The 25,898-nt window shown below is 40.3% G+C and overlaps 2 protein-coding genes across 3 annotated transcripts in view; one reads left to right on the top strand and one right to left on the bottom strand.

Moving 5' to 3' along the window:
- Window positions 1-25,898, bottom strand: part of PPP4R2 (protein phosphatase 4 regulatory subunit 2) — a 411,406-nt gene that overhangs the window by 205,606 nt on the left and 179,902 nt on the right. The window lies entirely within an intron of this gene.
- Window positions 1-25,898, top strand: part of SHQ1 (SHQ1, H/ACA ribonucleoprotein assembly factor) — a 110,898-nt gene that overhangs the window by 9,110 nt on the left and 75,890 nt on the right. For both annotated transcript variants that reach the window (XM_049640883.1, XM_049640884.1), the window contains exons 5-7: window positions 8,811-8,923; window positions 15,476-15,603; window positions 24,729-24,883. In XM_049640883.1, coding sequence (XP_049496840.1) covers window positions 8,811-8,923; window positions 15,476-15,603; window positions 24,729-24,883 — 396 coding nt within the window. The remainder of the gene's footprint in view (window positions 1-8,810; window positions 8,924-15,475; window positions 15,604-24,728; window positions 24,884-25,898) is intronic.

Raw genomic sequence — 25,898 nt, 5'->3', positions numbered from 1 at the left:
TGTCTTTTGATCGAATTGTTTAGTTCTTGGTGTACAGTAGGCACTTGTGTCTGTTTACTCTTGGTGGGGGTTGAATGTAATCTCTTGTTAGAACCCAATCGTTTGTCACTTAGGCTAAAAAGGAATGACATCAGTCTCTCTTCCTCAAAAAACATAGGGAATTCTGCTTTATTTTAGTTTATGGGGGGAGAATGAAATGGAGAGGAGAGATTTTGAACTATTTTGTACCTGTGTTGTTTTATAGAAAATGCCTCCCTAGAATGTTATATGATGGAAAGTATTTCTGAACCATTAGCTTGGAGTTTTGTTTCATTTTGTTTTGTTTGAATTTTGAATGAAAGAAATCGTAACAGACAACTTTTTTTTTTTCAATCCCTATCTGGGCAGAGGACATGAAATCTCTTTAGACTGTAGTTTATTATAGTAAGACATATTTGAATTTACTAAAGAAGGGTTTACCTATGTTTTAGTCCCACTTCTGCTGCTTAGATTTGGGGTGATAGGCCAGTTATTTGATCATAAACAAGTTTTGTCTCCTCTTTATCAAATAGGGATAAATTTACTCATCTACTTTGTAATAACATTTAGAAAACTTAGGAGATGCTGCATTATAAAAACTCTTTGAAAAAGAATAGGATGCTAGAAAGACTTCTGCCCATGAAAAATATAAAATGCTCTCCAGACTCTTTGAAGAGAACAAAATTGGGATTTACTTGAGCAAATAATGCTGATTAGATACTCCCTTCAAAACCCTTATATGCTTTTTTCCCTGAATTACGGTCTCTCCATAGTCTCTCTCCCTAACCACATTTTCTGGTCATCTCTGAGGTAGTTAGAGTCCATTTTGTCTACAGCGCTAACTACAGTGAATGGACCTCACCTGTTTAGCTGAGAGCTACTTTGTGGTCCATCACTTGGGGTTTACCTGTGTGAAGCTCTAAATGAATGCTAATACAAGTCAAGCAGGCCAAGTACAGATTGTACATTCAGATGGATCATCATTTCTGAGGCGACGGAACTTGGTTTCTTGCTGCTGCCGTTGAGGGGAGAGCATTTCAAGGGATTTCTGCCAGGTTGCTGAGAAGATGCTGGAATGCCATAATGTAAGCCTAGGCCAAGTCCTTTAGGTCCCAAGTCCTTGTATCTGTTGGAAATGTTCAATAAGTAATTTAGATTTATTTTAAAAAATGTTATGAAATATTCTCTGTGTCTTTCTGAATGTCTTAACTAAGGCACCAAATCTCTGGGCACCTATCACCCAGCTTTAAAAATAAATGTCAGCATAGTTAGAGCTCCTGATTACATCATTCTGTTTCCCTTCAGAAATGAAACACTGAATTTGATGTTCATGATTCTCGAGCCTTTAGCTTGATGATCTAAAGTCATTAAAATGTTCAAATTTTAACTGAATGAGCATTGCTGTTCTAAGCTGTTTGAATGCATATTTTCTTCGACAGAGGAAAAAAAGAGAGCCACGGATGTGAACCAACCCTGAGGGGTGATGTAACTGGTAACTAGTGGTGCAGGCTTATAACCCATGTCTGTAGTAACGGGGTAACAGAAAGTTCTCAAAGTAAACATTTTTGTGTGTTTAGTTTTGTGACAAAACCTGATCTGAATCGATGTCTTTATTATTATTTTTTTTAACATTTATTTTTGAGCGGAGAGGGGGAACAGGAGGGGCAGAAAGAGGGAGACAGAGGATTGGAAGCAGAGTCTGCACCGTAAGTGCAGAGTCTGATGCGGGGGCTTGAACCCACGAGTTGTGAGATCATGAGCTGAGCCAAAGTCAAGTCAGCCCCTTAACCCACTGAGCCACCCAGGAGCCCCACCGATGTGAGTCTTTTATTAGTTTCTTAAATCCCGCTTAGTGTGCATATTGACAGATTTTGCCAGAGAAATAGTAATGCATTTGAATACAGGGTGCTGCCCCAGATTTAGAGGGGGTTAAATAAAATATGTAATGGGTGTGTACCAGTTAACTTTTCTAAATTCTTTAAAAAGTCTGAATGCTGAAGTTCACTCCTCTCTAGGGGGACTTGAGTAAACAGGTACTGGACTTCCCTGTCTGTGCATCAACAGCCAACAGCTACTGACTATGTCCCTGTGCCAGGCACTGTGCGGGGCTCTCGTGTCTATCTGTTCCATCCTGGCATCGTTGCTGTTACTTGTGCACCTTTTACCAGTGGACAAACCAGTAGATGTAGGTAGTGGTTTTTCAAAATGATATACATATATTTTTTTATTGAATGATTTTTTTTTTAAATATAATTTATTGTCAAATTGGCTAACATACACTGCGTAAAGTGTGCTCTTGGTTTTGGGGGTAGATTCCCGTGACTCATCGCTTACGTACGACGCCCATTGCTCATCCCAACAAGTGCCCTCCTCAACGCCCATCACCCATTTTCTCCTCTCCTCCACCCTCCCCTCAAGATTATATGTTCTAATGAATAAAACTAGAAGTTTGTGGTATTCTTCATGACCATTAAGGAATGAAAACTTTCAAAAATCCTCTGTGAACCAAAGGACACCCTCTCTGGGGTATTAACGTAGGTGTGTTTTGTGCGATAGTGGCCCCCAAATCTCACATAATTGGTGTTCCTCGCAGAGTTGTTCTGCATTCATGACTGCTCTGTGTATGACACCACTACCCTGTGCTTAAAAACTGAGTGATCATTTGACTAAGGTTAGTGGTGTGGGTGTCTTTCTGCTAGTGAAGCAATGAGAAGAAGCTGGAATGATTACTGCCTAAATACCTTTGAGAACATCTCTTCTGTTTTCAAGTGATGGACTTAAGAAACGTCAGCATTTTCTCAAAGAATGTTTTCTCACAAGTTTAGACTTTCTCTCATTCTGCCTTTGGGTGAGAAAATATTCATGAAGTTTTGTTGATGGCTCGTATTTTACTAGTTTTTCCACAGTCTCTTTTTTCCCCCGCTTAAGTGAAAAATAGGTTTATTTTCTTTGATGATAAAAGCGATATATATTCATTATAAAAATATAACAAAGAAAGGAAACATGATTCGTAATTCCAAGACCCAGGTATCTGCTCTTAATCGAATAATTTAATCCTTCATGGGGGGTGGGATTTATAGTCGATGTTTTTTTCCCCTCCGACCATGTACACGGCATATGCATAGAAACTTCCATATTTCATACTGATAATGAGAAGAAAAAAGAAGTGCTATTTGCTGAAACATTCTTTTTAACGTATCTCTCCCCTCCCCATCCCTTTTTTTCTTTCCTTTCAAAACCGCTGCCAGCCGCCAGGGCGCCTTTGGAAAACTGCCCCGGCTGCTCAAAGTCAGGGCCTCACAACCGGCGTCAGGCGGTGGGGGCTGCCAGGAGCAACCATCCCAGAGTCTCTGGGCGCCAACCCAGCAAGCTCCCGGCACCGCCGCTGCCAGCAGCCACAGGACGCTGGCTCGCCGGCCCTTTTCCTTCCCGCAGCTGCACCAGGGACCCAAGGCTGTTGTCTCCAGGAGGCCTACTGGCCAGATGTGCACACAGTTCATTTTCTCCCTGGAGGGTCTCTGCCATAGTGATGCCAAAATTTAACATAAGCCTGATTTTCATCCTGCATGACCTTTTCTTGGCAATGCCCACTTTAAATTTTTTTTTTTTTTCAACGTTTTTTATTTATTTTTGGGACAGAGAGAGACAGAGCATGAACGGGGGAGGGGCAGAGAGAGAGGGAGACACAGAATCGGAAACAGGCTCCAGGCTCCGAGCCATCAGCCCAGAGCCTGACGCGGGGCTCGAACTCACGGACCGCGAGATCGTGACCTGGCTGAAGCCGGACGCTTAACCGACTGCGCCACCCAGGCGCCCCGGCAATGCCCACTTTAAATGGTTCGACTGACAGTGGCCGTAGCAGAATCACCACTGTTCTGGTATGGCCGAACATTTCCCATCTTCCTATCTTTCTACCTTTGGTTGGTTGATGCCCTAGATGGATTTCTCTTCCCCCACGCTAACTTGGCTTTGTAGTTCCTTTCGGTTCCTCTTGAGAGTCCGGTTTGAACAGGGCCACTGTGTATGACCGTGCGTAGGACGAGCCTGGTGGGACTTGTACTGCTGGGGATGTTCGTGTTCTTTGGGGTACAGACTGCATAGCTACATGTGGAGGCCCTGAGTCTGGAAGCAAGAGGGGAGAGGAGGGAGAGAGGAAGGACAGCTGCATTCTTACTGTCTAATTCTTACTCTCATGAGAGCAGAGACCTGGTGCGTATATTTATTTCTGGATCTCTAGCACCCCAGGCAGCCCCTCATACAGTATTTGCTGAATGAATGATTTAATACTGAAGGCCAGGAACAGTGCCAGGGATACAGTGAGGAAAAATATTGACCAGACTCCTGTCCTCATGGAATCTTCTAGTGGGAAGCTAGTCCGTAATCCTGTAAACAACAAATAAACTAGAGAATTTCAGATAGTGACAAGTGAAGGAACGGTTGGGGTAATGTGGGAGACTGTGGGGTATTCCTTTGGTAAGGATGCCCAGAGAAGGCCCCTTTGAGGAGCGACATTTGCACTGAGTCTTGAATGGTGAGAAGTGTATTGTAAATGCAAAGTCTCAGGGTTTTAGAAAGGGAAGGAAGCCTGATATGTGGCTTGGGGGATTTGAGCCAGAAGAGGAAGGTAGGAGGTGGGCGTGAAGTATAGGACAGGGGCTAGATTGTGCAGAGCTGTGGGGAAAGTCTGGGTTTATTCTCAGTGCAATTAGTATTTTGAAATGCCCGTGGTTTCCTTAGTCCGTTTATCCTCTGAAATGTAGTTACCTACAGAAATTCCCAGATTCTACCCCATTTGTGACCTTATATCTGGTTCAGGTGAAGTAATGAAGCAGCACATTTTAATCCCTATTTTTCTCTTTTTATTGCTACTGGCAAGTGAGGACGTGGAAGGGGAAGGAGGACAGGTATTCCCAGTAGGAAGTTGGACAGTGAGTGCAGGGAACAGCATGGAATAGGGAGACACAGAGGAAAGAAGCTAATTATTGAATGTATTAAGCCTTGTACTTGATGCTTTACTCGTATTATTTCATTTAATCCTCATAACAGCCTGTGGTAGACAGAATGATGCTCCTTCCCTCCCCATTCCCTGGCATGTCTGTGTGTGCCAGTCCCTGGAACATGTGAACATATTGCATTATGTGGCAGAAGGGACTTTGCACGTACAATTAAGTTAAGGATCTTGTGATGGGGAGATTATCCGGCATTATCCAGGTGAGTCCTATCTAATCACAGGGCCTTTATAAGAAGGAGGTAAGACAGTCAAAGTGAAAAGAGAGAAGGCCACATGATGATGGAAGCCGAGGGAGGAAGGGCATTGTCATGGGACATTTTTTTAATACACTTGCCAAGAAATGAGGAAGCTACCCTCCAAGATGAAAGAGGCAAAGCAACCGATTCTCCCTTAGAACCTTGAGAAGGAACCAGCTTTGCCTTTCCTTCATTTTAGCCCAGTGAGACTGACTCTGGACTTGGGAGCTCCACACCTATAAGAGAATATATTTGTGTTGTGTTAAGGCACTAAGTTTGTAGTAATTTGTTATAGCAGCAAGGGGAAACTAGTCCCCAGCCTCACGGTGGAGGTGTCACTAGACTCGTTCACAGAAGGGAGGGTAAGATTCAGGGAGGATGCACAGTTAGACTGGAGCTGAGGTGTTTATTTTTTTTTTAATTTTTTAATGTTTATTTTTAGTTTTGAGAGAGAGAGAGACAGAGCGTGAGTGGAGGAGGGGCAGAGAAAGAGGGAGACGCAGAATCTGAAGCAGACTCTGGGGTCTGACCCTGACACAGGGCTCAAACGGAAGAACTGCAAGACCATGACCTCAGCTGAAATTGGACGCTTAACCGACTGAGCCACCCAGGCGCCCCTGGAGCTGGGTTTTAATTTCAGTTTATCTGACTACAGATTCACATTTTTTCTGCTTCATTGGGCTGCTTTCAGAAGTGAGTGAGTGAGTGAGTGAATGAGTACATGTATGTATGTGCAAGGAACTCCTTGGGGCTAGTAGGGAACCAAATGTGTGACTTAAGGGTGCTGGGAAGAAGGACTTGGGGTCTATGGGCAGGAAACGGCTCTCATGGTAGCCATCTGGCTGACATGAGTCCAGTGGGCCCAGTACAACTCGACCTCTCCTCCCAAGGCCTACGGTCAGCACCTTTTCTGGCTATGTGCCTGGAGGACTTCATTTCAGGCAGGTGAGGAAGAGGGGAAGAGTCCAGATTGTCCTGCTTGGGGGAAGAGATGTTTGTGGTGGGTTGCAATGGAACTCTGAAAGCATTTTTTCATGGAAACATTGCCACAGGGTTGTATGCCCTTTGAATGGAGAGTACTCTATTTAAAGTTTATTATAAGTGGAATAAACTTGTGGGTTACCATGAGCACATAAATACTGGTTTTAATAGTATTTCTATAGGGAAATATATTCTTAATCTCCCAAAAGTGAATTGTAAGGGAACTTTTGGAATGCAAAATTTTATTTGGGGACAGCCAAGAATCTGGTTTTTGCCTGGAATGTTTGTAGTTAGAAGTATTAACGTATTCTGGATGTGACATCCAAAAAGTTTTCTGGGCCCTTTCATTGTATTAGAATGTGCTTAGGTTAAATGTTGTTGATATTACTTGAGCTAAGTGGATTGTGATAGGAATGAGAGAATTTTTTTTTTTTCAATGCAAAAATTTGGATTGTGTGGGGAGTGTTTATCTTAGTGTCTCCTTGGCTCCTTTAGCTTATTGTAGCTCATTTCTTTGTGGTGAGGTTGCCTCATGGCTCTCGACTTTAAGCTTGATTATTAGGCACTAACCTGTCATTCCATTTGCCAGTCTGTTTTCAGTTTCCCTCCATGACTCTCTCGAGTAATTTCCCTGGATTTCTTTTTAGTTAAGGTTCTTTAAGTTTCTATACTTCTCATTTGTGGTCAGTAATTGGAATGAGGAGGTTGAAAAAAAGATGTCGCTATAGGGATATTTTGCATTGTATGAGGTTTTTTGGCTTCATAATTCTAATAATAATAAAAAAAGATTATATGGTTTCCTAGACAGTTTTCCTACTATACCTATTTTCTGTAGGATTTGACCTAAGAAACATGCTCTGTATCAGTGTGTGTGTATACATCAGTGAAGACTTTTATGGTAAAATTGAATATCAATTAGGATTAGATTTTTAAGTTTGCAGATAGAAAGTCATGTGCATCAAAATTGCCCTTAAAAATTCTTAAATATGTTCATAAAGTAGAACACACACAGTTTTATATGTAAGTTTTATTTGGAAATCCTTATTTGAGACCAGCTGAGTTAGTCCTTAGGAAGAAACAAAAGGAAAGTCTGCATGTAGATGTTCAAAAGTGATTAAAGAAGACAGTTTTCAGTGATACAAACAGACTTTATTTAACGCTTTAGGAAGTGAACAGTCTTCACTGGGAGACTTGGAAAAATGGGTGAAAGGCAGAAAATTTTAATGGGATAAAGAATAACAAGGAAGAAAGATAGGAAATGTCTGATTGGCTAAGGCCACACAGTCAACCCTGTTTGGGGTAAGAGGGAACCAGGAAGTAAGCATAGCACCCAGGGTTGGCCTGGCTTCTGGAGACTGGCTGACTGGGTCTAGTGGATTTCTGGTCGAGCAGAGATTTATGGGCACACAAAAGTTATCTAAGGTTCTGTTTGCTAACATGGCAGGAGCATCTCCATCTTCCAGTCTAGAAATGTATTTAGGGGCGCCTGGGTGGCTCAGTCAGTTAAGGGTGCGACTACAGCTCAGGTCATGATCTCACGGTCTGTGGGTTCGAGCCCCGCTTTGGGCTCTGTGCTGACAGCTCAGAGCCTGGAGCTTGTTTCAGATTCTGTGTCTCCCTCTCTCTCTGCCCCTCTCCCACTCCCGCTCTGTCTCCCTCTGTCTCAAAAATAAATAAACATTAAAAGAAAAATTTAGAAATGTATTTAAACATGCTGTTAATAACTTTAAAATCTCTAGGAGTAAATGGGGAAGAGATGGAGAATTGAATGTTCCTGTTGCTTGCAGGGAGTTATTCTGTTTTTTGCTTTTTTTTTTTTGTTTTTTGTTTTTTGTTTTTTTAATGATGAATGTTCAGGGGTGCCTGAGTGGCTCAGTCAGTTAAGTGTCCGACTTTGGCTCAGGTTGTGATCTCATGGTTCGTGCGTTTGAGCCCTACATCGGGCTCTGTGCTGACAGTTCGGAGCCTGGAGCCTCCTGTGGGTTCTGTGTGTCTCTCTCTCTGCCCCTCCTCCGCTCGTGCTCTGTCTCTGTCTCTCTCTCAAGATTAAATATACATTAAAAAAATTTATATATATATATATATTTTTAAATGTTTTTATTTATTTTTGAGACAGAGAGAGACAGAGCATGAGCAGGGAAGGGGCAGAGAGAGAGGGAGACACAGAATCGGAAACAGGCTCCAGGCTCCGAGCCATCAGCCCAGAGCCTGACGCGGGGCTCGAACTCACAGACCGCGAGATCGTGACCTGGCTGAAGTCGGACGCTTAACCGACTGCGCCACCCAGGCGCCCCAACATTAAAAAAATTTATGATGAACGTTTATGTCTCTATATATTGATCACTTTGTTGTACGAATTAAATGAGATAACTTATGTGAAAACTTCTAACAGGGAAGCAGTAGGTGTTTAACAAACATTTGCTGGATTTGAATCTACATGTCACAGGTAGTATTACGGCCTGCTGATCAGATTGTTCCTTTGTTTTGGCCTGTCGTGCAAAATTAGATTTTTCGATGACAAAATAGGAGATAGCAATTATTCTTTCTTTTCTGAGTGTTCTTAGGATGAATTGAGTGATGTTATTGATATTAAGGATCCAGATTTCACTCCTGCACCTGAACGAAGGCAGAAACGCCTGGATGCTGAGCTGGCCAAGTTTGATCCTGATCATTATCTGTGAGTATTGAGTTTTTTGAGCGTTTAATTGACCTGACGTTGATTTGAAAATTTTTGGAGTGCCTTTTTAACTATGCTAGGCCTGTGGTTTTGGGATTCTTGAAATTAGTGATGGCTCAGAACCTTAATTGACTTTTGAATTAACCTACAAAGTGTTAAGCCTCTGTGATCTTTCTAAGATATCATTCCAGCATCGGAGAACTCTTAATGTACTTCTTTAAGTTTTTCCTTGCCAGGCTTAAAAGTAGAACACTGCATTCGTGAGAATATTTATAGTTCTTCTCAGTAGACTTTTTGTTGTAATTAATGGTCTATGTAAATGAAAAGATGTTTCAGTTTTTTTTTAAGAATTTGAATCTACATTTACTACATTTCTTGGCTGATCCAGGGTTTTACCAACACTTCATCTCTGAGCACCTGTAATTGAAGATCTGAGTCTAATTAACAAATAATTGTTCATTGCAGTAGGGTATAAATAAGATCTAATTTTAAGTTTTGTTGTATTTCCCATCTGCCTTAATTGTGTCTTTTGCCATAATGTGTCACTTGCAGGCTTGTATTTGCCTAACAAACTTACCTAGTTGATGCATAGGTAAATAATCACTTGAGCATTGTGATGTCTCTCATTGGCCACAAAAGCAGTACTTCTTCCAAGTAAGGGATTGTCACCTGGCTTCTGTGGATACTCAGTTCTCTTAGGATGTGAGTCCTAGGTTGATGTAGGCCTCAATTATTATTCTTCCCAAGCTCTGGGCCAACAATTTCTAAACCGTTATACATGCAGCTGTAATCATTGTATTCCCTTATATTTGTATAGTGCTTTCAGCTTATCAAGTGCTCTCAAGTGATTATTTAAATCCGTTTTCACAACAGTTGGGTAAAGAAGGTTAAGGGACTTGCCCAAGGTCATACCACTACTAAGTGGCTCCGTCAGGACTTGAAAAGAGTCTTTCCATTTGTCATTTTGTATTTCCTTTTCATGTACACTATTTCAGTTTAACTGCTGTTACTCTTGTGATTAACATTCTATCTCCTGTGACACAGTGGGAGACTAATTGGAATGGCAGAAATATATCTTGTGATGTGCAAATGCATTGAGTGATGTGTAGTGATAAATGGTCAGAACTGTTCAACATCCTAGGGGGAACTGGGTAAGAGCAGGGTATGTTATATTTTGGAGGACATCTGAGAGATTCAGCTCCATTTATATTGCCATTTCTAATTACCTTTATCTCTCCAATTGTGGCTTTAAAGGTCCACTGAAGAGTAATTTGAAGAAACCTATTTAAAATCATGCTGAATATTTAAAGTGGGAAATTTCATTGTCAGCAAATTTCTCGGGCCAGCATGAAAACAGAATGAGCTTTACAAGAGTAAAATTTCAAGTGGGAGGGAGCTTAATTAGAAGAACTGCCTATCTCTTCTCTTCTAAAACTGAAAGAATAACGACATGGCCTGAGAGAATTAGGAAATTGGAATTTATAGTTAGCAGTGTGATATTATATGCAGCCCTTATTTTTCTCCATCTTCTGTGTTTCTTTATCCAGAAGCTCATTTTCTTTAATAGTATGCATGAGCTATTCTTTCCATTATTTAAAGAAGAGTTCTTACACGAGTGGTTTAAATTTAGTCATGGGCAGGTCAGAGAGTGGGAGCTGTGCGGTAAAGGTTCTTTGTGACTCCTCCAGTAACAGTAAGACTTTGGCTAATTGTAGTTTTTGTGTTACTTCTTACCCATTATTTATATTGGCTGACTGACTCACCCAGATGTGTTAATGCTAGTGAAGTCCAAGTAAAATTCTTTTAAATTTTCAATTAAAAAAAATTTTTTTTAGCTCAGTGCTTTTTAAATTGTTCTTAATGGTTAATACAGTGGAGGAAAAGGTTTGCTTCAATTTTTACCTACCATGCAGATAATACATTGCGTGTATCATGTTAGACATTTATGTACGTGAATGTAATGTACATGCGTGATACATAATATACGTCATTGTGAAGTATATGAGACTTTCAAGTTGTGTGACTTCTTACTGGTCGTGATGTCTCGTCACGGTGTCTGATATTTTACGGGCTTAAGGAAAACTAATTTTAATTCTATCCTAAGCAGAACACAATGAGGTAAATTCAGTATATAGAAAAATTCATACCTTTCAAAGGCACATATAAATGACTTAGGATAATAATTATTTTTTAGGTCTTGTGTTGTAAAATCTAGAGGCCATTCTGTGATGTTATTCCTTGCTCTGTGTTTTGCAGCCCAGCAGAATACTGGGCATATAACAGATGATCCATAAACATGCATTGTTTTTGATTGTCTATTTTTTGCTATTTGTAACTCCTTTTGGGCATTATTTTTACACTACAGTTTGTTGAAGGTATCTGGAAACATTCTTTAATAGGCCTTCCTGTTTTGCCTATCATAGCCAAGTTTTCATATTTCTCTTGCCGAGAGTGGTTTTTCTTTCCTTCCCTACGCATATTGTTTTTTTTAATTGTCAGCATATCTTTTACCTGAACCAATTCATAAATCTGCCTATGTCCTTCTTTGGGAGAAAATAGAAGAATTGAGTTAGCATTCTAAATATCTGTGAGATGAGAAGAGGTACAAAAATGATCCCTAGCATTTGGGGTGCCATTTTAAATTGTAACTTTTCAGTGCTGTAAATTTGTTTAAGAGTTTGATACACTCATGTGGCTTTTGGATTAATTGAGGAATGTCAAAGCTCTGAGTACTAATGATGAGGCTGGGAAGAAGATCACTTGCTTCCAGCATGGCTCTTTATTCAAAATGGCAAGCTTAGGAAAAAGCATTAGAGGAAAATCTCATCGATTTCTTCTTTCACATATGCACTAATTTGTTCAACAAATCCCAGTTTGAATGAACTGCATGCCAGGCAGAGTCACACATACTGAGGATTCGTGTGAATACCACAAGGTCACTGCATTCATGGGGCTTACTTTCTAGTGGGGAAGGAGACAAGATTTGGATTGTGATAAGTGCTCTGAAGAAAAGTCATGTTGTTAAGGGTTTGGAGAGCGACTGGGTATTTGCTGACCTCCTCTGCTGAGTGTCCAAAATTGAACTCATCATTTTTACCTGGAAAGTCTTCCTGCATTTTCTGTTCGGTGGAGTGTACCATTTTTCACCCCAGTCACTCAGGGTAGAAACCTGGGATTTATCTTCGACTCCTTTCTTTCTCCACACTTCTAATCCATCCAGAAGTGGTACCATTTATCTCTTTGCTGTTTCCTTCACTCAATCTCTTTCTGGTCCTCCTGTATGTCTGGCTTAGTGCAGCAGTCTCATGACTTCGTATTTGGTGTATCCACCTCCAGCCTGGACTCCTGCAAATCTATCAACCATAAAACCACCAGTATCATGTCTTAAGTACTGAAAGTGAACATCTGCTTTAAATCTTCACTGGGTTCTCTATCAATTAAAGTATATAAACTTCTGCCTCCTTAGCATGGTGTAGAAAGTTCTCTGTGATCTGGACTGTGCTTACGTCTGGAGCTTCTCTTTTGCCTGTCCCTGTCTACCCTGTACGCTGCAGCAGTAATGAATTTTAGTTATTTCTCTGCTTGTACCACGCCACTTCTTGCACACTTTGTATTCATGATACTCCTGTGACAGCTGTTTTCTCCCTTGCTCCACCTGGCTTGGATAACTTTTATCTTTTAAGACTGGGCTCCGGTGTCACCCCTGGCACACCCCCTCTCAGACTGGCAGAGGAAGCCCTGATCCTCAGGGCTTCCAAGTGACAGATCATCTTGATGTTACAATATTCTCTCTTTGTATCCATTCCCATTTCATTGTGGAGCCCTGAAGGGTCAGGAGTGTCTTACTGATCCTCATCTCCCTGATGCTGCATTTTCATGGGGCACTCGGTAAATGCTCATTGAGTGAATGACATTTAGAAACTTGAAAATAAATTCATTTTGGAAAGTAGAACATTAGTCAACTTCAGATCTTGTTCACAAAACTCTTGAACCATGGGCAGTGTAAAGGATAAGCCATTACATTTTCAACTATTGGGACTATATTAGTGAGATTTTACTCAAAAGAGTCATTTAAACATTTTGAAATTTTTAGAGGGAGGGCGTGGAAGTGGTAGATTTTACAAGGTCTTGTTTTGTTTTTTTTTCCCATCACTTCTTCTAGGGAGACCCAGAATCATTTTAGATGGGCTCTTCAACTCTTGACTTAAGTGTCGTCAGCCCTCCAGTACGTGGAGTCCTTTTTTCTCATTCTCCCAAGTTCTCTCTGGGTGATTGTGTGTTTTCCCTTGGCCTCCGTCACTGTCTAAATGCCCACGATTCCATGTGTCTCTCCTGAGCATCAGATTTGTGTGGCTAACTGCCTACTGCACCAGTCTCTGTATGTCCTGCAAGGATGTCTCAAACTCAGCCTGTTCCAAGTGGAAGTCTCCAGCTATTCTGTTTAGTGTCCCTGTGTTCCTGTCTCGTCAGAGGGCACTGTTGTCCACTGAACTGTCTCAGCTGGAATGCTGGATATAGACCTTGACTCCTGGCCCCCTTTATGTCTACATCCTAAGGATTCTAGCCTCTGACTGTTGCTCAGATCCACTTTGCTCCATGTCCGTTGCTACTACCCCCTTCCGGGCCTCCATGATTTCTGTGCTCTGGGGCTTGCTTCTAGACCATATTCCAGACCAGTGAGAGCAGTGGGCCAAAGCACACTGATATGAGACCCATATGTAAAAGGTTTTAAGTGTCTAGTCGTTTTTAGTGACAAATATCCACTAGATTTTTTGGACATGGCTTACAGTGTTGTTGTCACTACAGCGTATTGTTTTCAGCTATCCTCAACTTCCCTTTGCCCCCTTAAACGTGCCTTCTTGTTTCCTGGCCTTTGCTACCTATTCTTGGAGCCAGAATACTCTCTCCCACCTGTCTTAGTCTAGTTAACTGTTAATTGTCATTCAGCTATTGGCTTCAGAGACCTTCCCTGTCATCCCAGTTTGACTTTGCCATAGATGCTCGTACTGTTAGGTCATAGTAGTTACATAGCACTTATATTGTGACTGCTGGGCCCTCCTATGACACTGTAAGTTCCGTAAGGACCCTGACTGCATGTCTCTTATCAGCCGTGTAACCCCAGTGCCCAAAATGGAGTCAGTACTACTGTTGGCACAGGGCAGAGTCAGTACTTCCTGTTGACTTTTATTAAAGCATTTTAGCTGTTTACTTGTAGTACTTATCTTTTTGAAATATCTGTCATGTACCTGACAAAAATTGATAATTGACAATTACTATTTCAAGATCATTGCTATTCAGTTTTGTCCCATATGTACTTTTATTTCCTGAAGCATAAAAATGAATGTTTATATTGGTTAATGGCTTGGATTCTGGAGTAAGACTTAATTGGGTCCAGATTCTGGCCACACTTCTTCCTGGTTCTCTGACCTTGGCCACGATGTACAAGTTTTCTGACCCTCAGTTTCCACCCATGTAAAATGGGAGTATTAGTAGTACCCCCTGCCTATGGGGATGGTGTGAAGATTTAAGAAAGTGATGGGTGAAAAGTATTTAGTGCAGTGCTTGGCATGTATGAAGAATTCAGTAAGTTATCTGATTTTCTAATCAGAAATTAACTCAGTTAATAACTCAGTTATCTGAGTTTCTAATTTTAGAAAGATTTCATTATCTCAGTTGAAAGAAAAAATATTTCAGGTCATAAAACTATCAGCTAGAAAATCAACCTGTGAAAACAACCAATTCCTTGAGTTTCTAATTAACTGACATATAAATGAATTTTTCACCATGAGTTCTACTTTTTTGTTGTTCTGTTCCCATGAATACCAGTTTTCAGCCTTGAATGCAAGGTGGTAGAATTTCTGAATAAATGTCCTCCAGGAACCTATTTTGAAGGTAGCAGTTATTTTGCAAGTTAAAACCCAGAAAGTGAAGTACACGCAAATTAATTTTCTCTCCTTTACAAACGTTGCTTTATTCTTTTCCAATAGTTTTAAGCCAAGGGACTATTAGGACTAGCAGAGCTAAGTAAGAGAAATTGCATCTTGGTAGAAAGTATGAGGGCGCATGCTAATAAATGGTGTGTGTGTGTGGGGGGGTGGGTGGGTGTGCAGTATCTTGTATTTCCTGTTGATTTTTTTTTTTCCTTTGGTAGAATTAAAAGATTCTTTCCTTTATTGTAACCTTACCAGAACAGGTGGTACTTAAAAACCTAGCCCAAGTTCAGTGCTTCAGTCCATTTTGTGTTCAGATTTGCCTCATTCCATGCCAGTGCAGTACGGGGGTGGGCCTTCAAGGGAAGGACTGGTCCTTTCTCCACTTTGTTTCTGAGGAGAGCAGAAATGTCACATATCCCTTTAGTCTGACCCCAGCTTTCGTTTTATGGTGATTAGTGACGACTCAGAAAGTGAACACAGTGCTCATTTCCTTGATCTGTACTTTGAATTAACAATCTCTGTTTCTAATACCAAACATAAGGAGTTAAGATAAAATTAAAAGAAAAATGAAACTCAGCTCAATTCTATGTAACAAGCTCGTTGACTGTTTTCTTTCCAGAGCTGACTTTTTTGAAGATGAGGCTGTTGAACAGATTTTGAAGTATAATCCTTGGTGGACTGACATATATTCAAAAATGATGGCCTCTTTGGGAAAGAGTCAGGAGCAAGAAAATCATGCTGCATTAGGTAAGCAACTCAAAATTAGGCTCATTTGTTTCCCGTCTTCCCTGTTACTAAGCACACAGTTGTAATTCTCTCATGGAGGGAAGATATTCTTTTGGTTTGCTGATTTTGGAAGTGCAGTCTTCACCCCAGACTGGAAAATGCTACTCGATGATTAGACTGGTCTTGGAACAGTCTTTTGAAGTATAGTTGAATCATTGGGATCCTTTTAAAAATTTTTATTTTTTAAGTAAATTTAGGGACATGAACACACAGGACATCTGTAATAGTTGAATAATCTGCTTAAAAGATCTGAACATTCCACTGTAGTAAGGGCATTTGAGTATTAGCAATGGTGGGAAAAGACCTAGTTTTCATTCCCTTTGTCTGTTGATTGAATTGGATATGTCCTCTCCAAGTTTTTCATGATATTACATCTGTATGTTAGAATTATAACAGTTTCAGATAGATCAAGAGTAGAAGGCCCATGTTTTGCGGTATACTGATTTGGCTTTTATTTCTGTATTAAAAAACAGTAATCACTCTTAACAGTTTTAGGGTTTTTTCAGTGCATATACCAACATCTGAATATTAGCTGTAAGAAATTTATAAACAGACTCACACGCACTCTCTTCTTTCTTGACTTTCTCCAGTGTGTAGCACATGTTGTACCTCTTCCATGTCGGGCACTTAGGGTTCTTCCTGAGCTTTTAATAGCTGCCTGGTATTCTGTTGTATATTTTTATCATGATCAATGGACATTTGGGCTATTTATTACTGATGGGACGTTTGGGTTGTTTACAGTTTTTTACAGTACCTTCTTTGGCCACTCAGTCTGAAGTAGCTGCAAGTCTATTGCCTAACAGTACTTTGATTCTCTGCATAGTAACGCGGTCATCTGTCGTTTGCTGTATTTCTGTTGTCTAGCAGAGTGCCTGTTGTATACTAAGTTCTTGGTAAATATTTATGGAAGAGATAAATACTGTACAAAGTATTTTTGTAGTTCGGTTTTGTTAGAGTTTAGGTGATTTCTACCAGATGGAAAAACTGCTGCTTTAATCTTTTATAATTGACTACTGCAGTAGAGAAACTCATTTATAAATAATGGCTCTTGTTACATTCTTTTCAACAAATCCTTGGTTTTATATTTGATTTGAGTTTAAGAATCTTTCAGTGACCTCCCACATTATATTGACACATTTTCAGGTAGAGGATTGCTAACACAGTTGAGATAGGTAATTGTATATGCCACGTAGGTCTGCTTAAAATGTCTGCTCACTCTGAAATCATCAAGGCTGTCTGCTGGTCTCAATCAGTTTCCCCAAATTTGGTGCAGTGTTTTGATAAGGTGGTGCAGGTGGAAATTGGTGGTTGTGTAGTTAAGTTTTCTGTCCACAAGGGTGAGCTAGTTGCCCTAAAAATCAAGAAAAGGCATTACCTTTCTTTAAATTCGAACTTGCTTCACTTGGATCCTTTGTAGCTTGCTCTAGGTCCTGTTTTCTGTGAGAGCCAGCCTTTGAGTTAGTTCTCTGTGTGTAATTGTAACAGAAGATTAGACTAGTTCTTCCCTTTAACCACTGCCTCTCCTGTCCCTTCATCTTCATTCCACCTGTGACATGTATCCCGACTGGTGCTTAGAGAACAATTGTAGCCTGCTAAGCTAGTATGGTGATTCATTTTAAAAATCACCTTTAAAAATAGCAAGGACTTGTGATCTAAGGTAGAAGAACTTGAGCTCTGTGTTGTTGTACAGAAAGTACTTTTCATAATGTGCCAAGTAGGGTTAAGGGTGGGATATAAGCTAAAGATGGGGTTTGGGCTTTAACACCTTGCTCCATCACAGGCTAGTTGTGTGATCTTGCAACTTGGCAGGGTTGCTGTGGAAATCTTATACCTACCACATAGAGTTGTCTTGATGACTGAATGAGATGATGTCCTTGAAATCCCTAGCATGTTGTAAATGTTAGAGGTTATTTTTGTAGACTAACATCAATGGTGGGAGTGCCAGAAATTGAATGACCTCTCTGTGAAATTAAAATTTTTGTACATTTATGAAGCTTTAGGGGGAAGTTTTTTGTTAATGAGATCTTTCTTTCTTTTTTTAAAAAAATGTTTATTTTTTTATTTTTGAGAGAGAGAGAGCACGTGCATGTGAATGGGGGAGGGGCAGAGAGCGAGCCAGAGGGAGAGAGAATCCCAAGCGGGCCCTGTGCTATCAATACAGACCCTGATGGGGGGCTCCATCCCACAAACCATGAGATCATGACTTGAGCTGATAGCAAGAGTCAGACATTTAACTGACCGAGCCACCCAGGTGCCCCTGTCTTTCTTTCTTTTTTTCTTGGTCAAGTATTGGAGGTCCCCAGAATTGTGAAAATGTTTTGAAGTGTGTTCACCCAGATGATAATATGGGCAAAAAAAAAAATAAACCAAGAAATAAACTTTCAAGTCCTTAGCCTACTCAAGGAGCATGCTCGTGCTGTATTTTCCCTTCCACTTCCTCTTTGTTCTTTGCCTCCCTGGCCTCCTTCCTTTCTGTGTTACTGCAGTGGGGTGTTGCCAGGCAGATACAGCAGTGCGGGTGAGGGCTCTACCTTTGATTCAGTCTCATCATAAAATAGTAAGCTAGATTGTTTAGAATTCCAGATAAGCCTTAGATGGTGAACTTTGCTCCCTGTCTTTGCCTCAGTTATGATTCCTTTGATTTTATGATTCCTATGATTTTCATTCAAGGCCTGAGTTACAACATGGAGACTTTTATTAATGATCCCAGTCTTCCTCCCCAAAGGCTTGTAAATGGAAGTGTTAAATGCTGTGCTCCTGCTGAGCTCTGGTTTCATGAGGATGGACTTACCACATTTCCCATGTTGTCTCTCCGTGGTTAATCTCAGCCCAAGAATCTTGGCACATGGTTGCATGGTGTGACACCACATAACATTTTTAGTCAATGAACTTCCTAGCGGGGACATCCTGTTTGGCACCAGTGAGTTCTCCAGTGTTTGTAGAGCTAACTGTCAGTGTCAGCTTTGAAAGTTGTAGCGCTGCGGGACTACCCATTTAGGCTAAAGGTTTGAATGCAGCACATTTTCTTCTGGTTCCCTTGATCTGTTTCCAGAAAGTATACAATATAATAGACAGATTTGCATTCCTCCGAGAGGAGCCGGATCAGGGATTATTTAATTGTTGCCCCACAGAAGACAGATATTTGGGAGGGGGATTTAGAGAGAAGGGACGATTTCAAAGTAACACAACTAGAGAATGTTCAAAGTGAAGTTAAGAAGGTCACTTTCCATTTTGATGGGAGCCCCTTTGCAGTATTCACATGTACCGATTGGGTTTTTTTTTTAACATTGGGAGGTGGTCCCGGGCCATTTGCATCATGCTAGTGCACCAGTGTCTTTCCCAAATGAATTGAGCTTTCCGCTGCCTTTGTTTGACTGTAGATTATTTATAGAAGTATAATTAACCGAAATGTTGTGAACTGTATAGCAAGGCTGCTTTGTAGTGTAGCTTAGTCATACAAATGCTTGACAAATGTTACTCATGGTGGCAATCATCCAAGTATTGTTGGCACCGCATCTGTAGTCATTTCCATTGCATCTGTAGTCATTTCCATTGCCGCTGCTTAGTTAGACCTGATTGTGTGCAAACCTCCCCAAGTTCCCCTTTGGGTGATGTGATTTACAGCTCTAATCAAAAAGGCCTTGGGGAGCTCAGACTTTTGGTTTCTCTAGTGATTTCCTACTTTGTTAATATTGTTATTTATCATCTCTGGTTCCTTTGCTTGAATTTCAGAATTTAAATGCATTTGTGTATTATTAATGAGCTATTTAAGCCAAAATGGACTTGAAAACGTTCAGAAAAAGGTGGTGGTGTGTTTTAAGGAAAGGTTGGGGCACCTGGCATCCAAGAATTCGTGAGTACATTCAAGTAGGCTTTTCTTGCATACATGGTCTTGGAAAGTGACTTACGTTATGCAAAAGCCCTTACTTGTGGGTAATGGAACATCAGAACCTATTGTTCCTAGGTCAGTCTTTACAAACGATTAAGTGTATATACAGGTGTGATTACTTGAGAATGAAGGTATAAACATTTAGATGAGTAAATGTATTATTAAATGGTTCTGGGAATGCTTACCTTATGATTTAGAATTATCTGGAAGCAGAAGTCCTTATTAGTCAACTAGGATAAAGGCTTTTCTCAAGTGAGATAATATCATCATGAACACCTGGCACTTTGCTATTAGCTGAAGTAATGAACATCTCAAAACTATACCTATGAGAATACTGTCTCAAACCTTCTTATGAATTACTAGGGGACTAAAATACTTTGTTAGGTGTACGTTCTTCATGCAGTGAATATGTGCTTTCTTATATTTTCCTTAAATCAGATTGCTTTAATTGAACTGAGAGCTTCTATTTAAATTAAGGGATCCTCACATTAGCCCTTCAATGAGACATTCTGCACCCAGTTTATCTGTCTTATTAATACTATTTCCAAATCCCAGTCTTTAAAGAATGCTTCACCTGACACCTACCTGCATTAAGTTTAAAAGTATACACATATCTTTATGTTGCTGCCAGCAAATTAAGCAAATGCATTCCCATCGTTGTCATTTATGTAAGCAGCACTTGTGCAAATATATTTCCTGTTTCTTCTCATACTTTTTAAACATAGAATTTCTAACATCATTAAAAAATGGTTACATAAATATATTTCAAGATCTGGTTTTTTGCACTAAGTAAATTTTAATGAGTAGAGGGGTATTGCTTCTAGTAATTTCCAATAACTGCGCTTAAGATTTTTTTCCCCCAGAGGATAGAGTGTAAAATGGCTGGAAGGAAGCCTTTAAACAAAAAGAAGCCATGTTAAAGTTAAGGCTCCTAAGAGAGGACAGAAGTGGGTTTGGGAAACTATGTGAAAAGGGCCCAGCATGTGTGAGGAAATCTCTCTCTTCTGGCCTTGTCCAGTTGTGATGAGCAGAAGGGCAGTTTTTTTGTTTTTGTTTTTAACGTTTATTTATTTTTGAGACAGAGGGAGATAGAGCATGAATGGGGGAGGGGCAAAGAGAGAGGGAGACACAGAATCGGAAGCAGGCTCCAGGCTATGAGCCGTCAGCACAGAGCCCGACGCGGGGCTCGAACTCACGGACCACGAGATTGTGACCTGAGCCGAAGTTGGACGCTCAACCAACTGAGCCACCCAGGCGCCCCGCAAAAGGGCAGTTTTTGTTGAACAGAGATAGAAGGGATGGGGTAACTGGCTAGTAAGAGAGTGATTTGGGAATACTAAAAAGCAACTTAATTTTTGGGCTCCTAAAAGCATCACGGTCACCTGGTGTCTGTTTTAGTCTTCCTCCCCTCAGGGGCTTCCTGAGTTGGAGCTAGACACGTGAGCATGCAGCTAGTGACTGCCCCGTTGACTCCCTTTGCTTTCCTTCTTTGCCCTCAGCGTGGTCCTGTGCCTAAGTCCTGGGTGATGGGAAATGACGGAAGTGGTGTGTGCCCTGGCCCCGGTCTTTAGAAAGAAGGAGCTTGCCGTCTTAGGCTGCTTGCCCATTGGTTAGGAAATGGTAAAAACCTGGAACAGCTTTCTTAGATGCATAGTTGGAAGTCATATGATGGAGGTGCTGATGCCTCACCAGTCCTGGATCATTCACTCAGAATAGTAGTGTGGGAGACAAACTTCTGTTTGAGAGAAGCCACTGTATTTTGGGGTCTCTTGGTTAGCAGTTTAGCCTGTCCTTACCTAAATGTAACAGGCAATTCTAAAACCTGAAGAGAGAGCCTTTTAAAGTTTTGTTTTGTTTTGCTTTGTTTTGAACTACGTTAGTATGAACCACTGGAACTGGAAGCAAAATATTCCTCTTTATTGAGCCTAACTTTTTAAGTGAATTTGAAACTAATGGTCTGATAGGGCATGGAACGAGAATTAAAGATTACTTTGCAAGGTAAAAGGTTGACAACCTTTTTTTTTAGAGGTAGCTTAAAATATCTAGATGCTTAAGTTTCTTTAGAAATTGCTCTAAGGTCTGAGAACAAACTGAGGGCCGATGGGGGGTGGGAGGGAGGGGAGGGTGGTGATGGGTATTGAAGAGGGCATCTTTTGGGATGAGCACTGGGTGTTGTATGGAAACCAATTTGACAATAAATTTCATATATTAAAAAAAAAAAGAAATCGCTCTAAGGTAAGTAGCAGGCCATGTTTTACTTACACTAGCTAGGAACTGAGTACACTTATGTTGTTACTTGTTACTCTTTCTGTAAATCTTGCTTTAAGGTAAGATGCATTTTACTTTGTATATATGATAATAACTGATAATGCTCATATTGTTTTAAAAAAAACTTTTTTTAACGTTTATTCATATTTGAGAGACAGAAGGGAGTGTGAACTGGGGAGGGGCAGAGAGAGAGGGAGACAGAATCCAAAGCAGGTTCCAGGCTCTGAGCTGTCAGCACAGAGCCTGATGCGTGGCTTGAACTTACTGCCTACAAGACCATCACCTGAGCTGAAATTGGATGCTTAACCTACTGAGCCACCCAGGAGCCCCAGAAAATGCTCATGTTTTAATGTGAGAAAATAGATCCTTGACAATAGCTTGTCTATATTGTAAACATCAGAGGAAAGTTAGAAAGAACTTCAGCCTTATATACTTGCTTACCTTACCAATGTAGACATAAAGGTTTTGTTTTTTTTTTTTAACTATTAGCATTCATTAAGTACTTCGCTTTTTTTTAGTCAAGGCAGCCAAATATTGGGTAAGGTGGTTTGTGAAAAGAAATAGCTTTTCTCTGTCCTATCAAAAATTACTGGAAATGGGGGGGGGGGAGAATATTGTATTTACAAGTCACTAAAGCTGAAAATGCTTGGAAGTAATTGTTAGTAAGAAAACAACAGATCTATTTGACAAAGGTAATAGTTCTGTACAGTGGGGAAAAGATGGATTACTGACCAAACTGTGCTGGTGCAATTAACTGTTTACCTGGAATTAACCAGAATCCTAAAACATGAAAAAATTGCTTCCAGATGGATTAAAAACTTAAGATTTTAGAAAGGAAACTGTAAATCTTACAGAAAAGATGAGAGGTTTCATGTACATTTCAGGAGTTGGGGAAACTTATCAGAGACTGTCAATCCAGAATCTGGTTTTGTTTTGTTTTGTTTTGTTTTTTTAAAGATGGACGTATTTGGCTACACGCAAAAAAATAGATAAATCAGTGGCAAAGGATCCCATAAACAAAGTCAGTAGAGATACAGTCGATTTGGAGATATGACTAGGGTTCATATCTATAACAGCAAGTTCTTAAAAATTTGATAAGACAAGCCATCCAATAGAAAAAAGTGGGCGAAACACATTGAATGGTTCGTTCAGAGGTTGCCAGCAAACCTATAAAATAATGCTTAAAGTTTAGCAGTTAGAAAAATACTAACCGCAGTAACAGTGGTATAGAATTGTATTAGGTTTCTTTTGCTGTGTAACCAATTACCACAAATTAGAAACAGTTCTAATTTGACTCATTTTCCATGGCTCAGGACTCGAGTTTGCTAGCTGGGTTCTCTGCTCAGGGTCTTATCAGGGTGTACATAAATATGGCCATCTTCTCTTTTCTTTTTTCATATGTGTTGGTAGCTATGTTCTTTTCTGGACCTCAGGGCTCTTTTCCAGGCTCATTTGATGGTTGGCAGAATTCTGTTCTTGCGTCTGTAGAACTAAGGTCCCAGTGCCCTTACTGGCTGTCAGCTGGAGGCTACTCTCACATCTCACAGCCCCCCACACTCTCCTGCCAAACAGCCTTCTAACAACATGGCATCTTATTTCTTCAAAACCAGCGGTGAGTCTCTGGCTCCAGTCTGTTCTTTAAAGCGACATAATCATGACAGTGACTGTCTGATCACCATTGCCATATTCTTTTGGATAGAAGCAAGTCACAGATTCTGCCCACATTCACTGTGTCTCCTCTTAGAATTCTTCATACTACAGTCACTTCCTATCTGTTAAAATGGAAATGAGTAGGAAAAGCTATGATATTTATCGCTGGGTGGGAGGGATGGGTGTAGAAGGAGAACTTGTATCCAGGGCCATTAAAAAGGAGAGTTGTAGCCTTTAAATAAAGTATTCTTAAAAAACAGATGCACTTTTTAACCCAGTGAATTTACTCTTGGGAATCTCTTTTATAGAAATAAAACCTCCCAGTATCCAAGGATGTGTGGTAAGGACATTTATGCAGTCTTACTAGCAGTGGCAGAAAACTGGAAGCATAGTGGATGCCCATCAGTAGGGGGAGTGGTTGGATAGAGCATACCACACCATGGAATATTCTGCGCCTTTACAAAAATTAGCTAAGTACCAGTTGACTTGGAGAGATTTGCCAGAGTTATTCAGTGAGGTAGGCTAGGTGGAAAAAAAGGATCGAATTCTATGGGTGGGGGAGGGAGGATCATATAAATTCCTTTGTATATGTTTATGTGTCTGTATAGCATTACATGATTATAGAGAAAAATATGAAATGATATATACTAGATTTTTAATGTGGGGGAGGCTGTTGTTGAAGATGTAGACAGGGTGAAAGCCAGAGAAGAAAAGACACACTGTTGAAAAGAACCACTGTCTTCCCACAAGTCAAATATGTGTGATGTGGTCCCATTTGTGTGTTATGTAGGTAATACTTTGTGTCTAAAAGATATTAATAGATACTTTGCCCTTAACATTGCCTATTATATGGGAATATTCCTATTCTTTTGTATAGAACTTTCAAAATGGATAATGAATATTTACAGAGTGCTTTATTTAGCCATTATGTTTTCTGTTCTCAAACTGTGTTATCTGAATTTTAAAGTCAATAGCTCTGGCATTTAGATGCCTTGAATACAGGACAGTGTAGCAAAAAGAGGGGGCATCCCGGAAGTAAGGAATAAATACTGTTTAGACATTTCTCCTTTATTTAGCTCTACTAGGGTTTGAGCAGATGCACAGCCCTTAATAAAACTGTGAAGCCTAGTTTAAAAGTTCCTTCTATATTCAGAGTTAAATTACTCTTATTTCAGTTTCTATAATCAAAGTTCTAATTTTGACAAATCCTCCGCACTGGGGTTTTTTTTTTTGCAAAACTGAATGGAGTGTTTCATTTTTAAATGCATTTTTTTCCTAGTGTCTTTTTCTGAAGAAGAGAAATATCAGCTGCGAAAATTTGTCAATAAATCTTACCTACTGGACAAGAGAGCTCTTCGCCAAGTGTACTACAGTTTGATTGATATCCTTCTGGCATATTGCTATGAAACTCGTGTCACTGAAGGAGAGAAGAACGTAAGTGCACACGTGTCTGTGCATGTTGGCATACGTGAGCAGACTAAATCAACTGTAAGGCGTCACTCCTGTGGAGAGTAAGCCCTGTTGGGATGATTTATTTGGGGGATGCTCCTGGCAGAGCTGCATGTGCGTGTTAGTGGTGGGTACCGATGTGAGCACATATTGCTGGCTTGTTCTTTTTTCCTTCTCTCTCTGTGCATCAGTGTCTATCACATGGTGGAGTGGGGCAATCAAGCTGAGGGTAGAGAAAGGATATCCTGAACGCTCATCTCTGTAGGAGAGGACTTGTTCAAAGAGGGCTGTTTCCATGTGACACTTGACATTGGCAAGAGGTGAACTTTACCATACCCGTTTATATTCTCTGGCCAAGCTGTCCATGAGCAGATGTGAGGTATATCTATTTTACAAAAAAGGGAATCTGAGCATTTTTCTGCGGGTGTCCCTCAATTTATATAGTATGTATGCTTCTGAAAAAATTACATGTAAATTACATTTTGAAAAACCTGAATCCTATCTTTTTTGCTATTTAAAGAAATCTTGTAAAAGTAAAACCTTTTGTAAAGAACATTATTTCTTAAATGGTCTTGTTTTAATAATATAAACATTTTTTGTATCTCTTCTTGATCCACATTTGATTTTATAAATGAAGAGTTTAACGTCTTTCTCACCTATTTCAGTGATCATACATTTATTTTTTTTTTTTTTAATTTTTTTTTTTTTTTTTTTTAATTTATTTTTGGGACAGAGAGAGACAGAGCATGAACGGGGGAGGGGCAGAGAGAGAGGGAGACACAGAATCGGAAACAGGCTCCAGGCTCCGAGCCATCAGCCCAGAGCCTGACGCGGGGCTCGAACTCACGGACCGCGAGATCGTGACCTGGCTGAAGTCGGACGCTTAACCGACTGCGCCACCCAGGCGCCCCGTGTGATCATACATTTAAAAAAGGCTGAAGAACCAAAAAAGTCTTTCCAGTCCATGTGCCCCTGCAGCTGTTTATATTTGTACTTGCTC

This window comes from Panthera uncia, chromosome A2, assembly GCF_023721935.1.
Source record: "Panthera uncia isolate 11264 chromosome A2, Puncia_PCG_1.0, whole genome shotgun sequence".
Lineage (NCBI taxonomy): Eukaryota > Metazoa > Chordata > Mammalia > Carnivora > Felidae > Panthera > Panthera uncia.
This window is presented reverse-complemented; position numbering and strand designations above follow the sequence as displayed.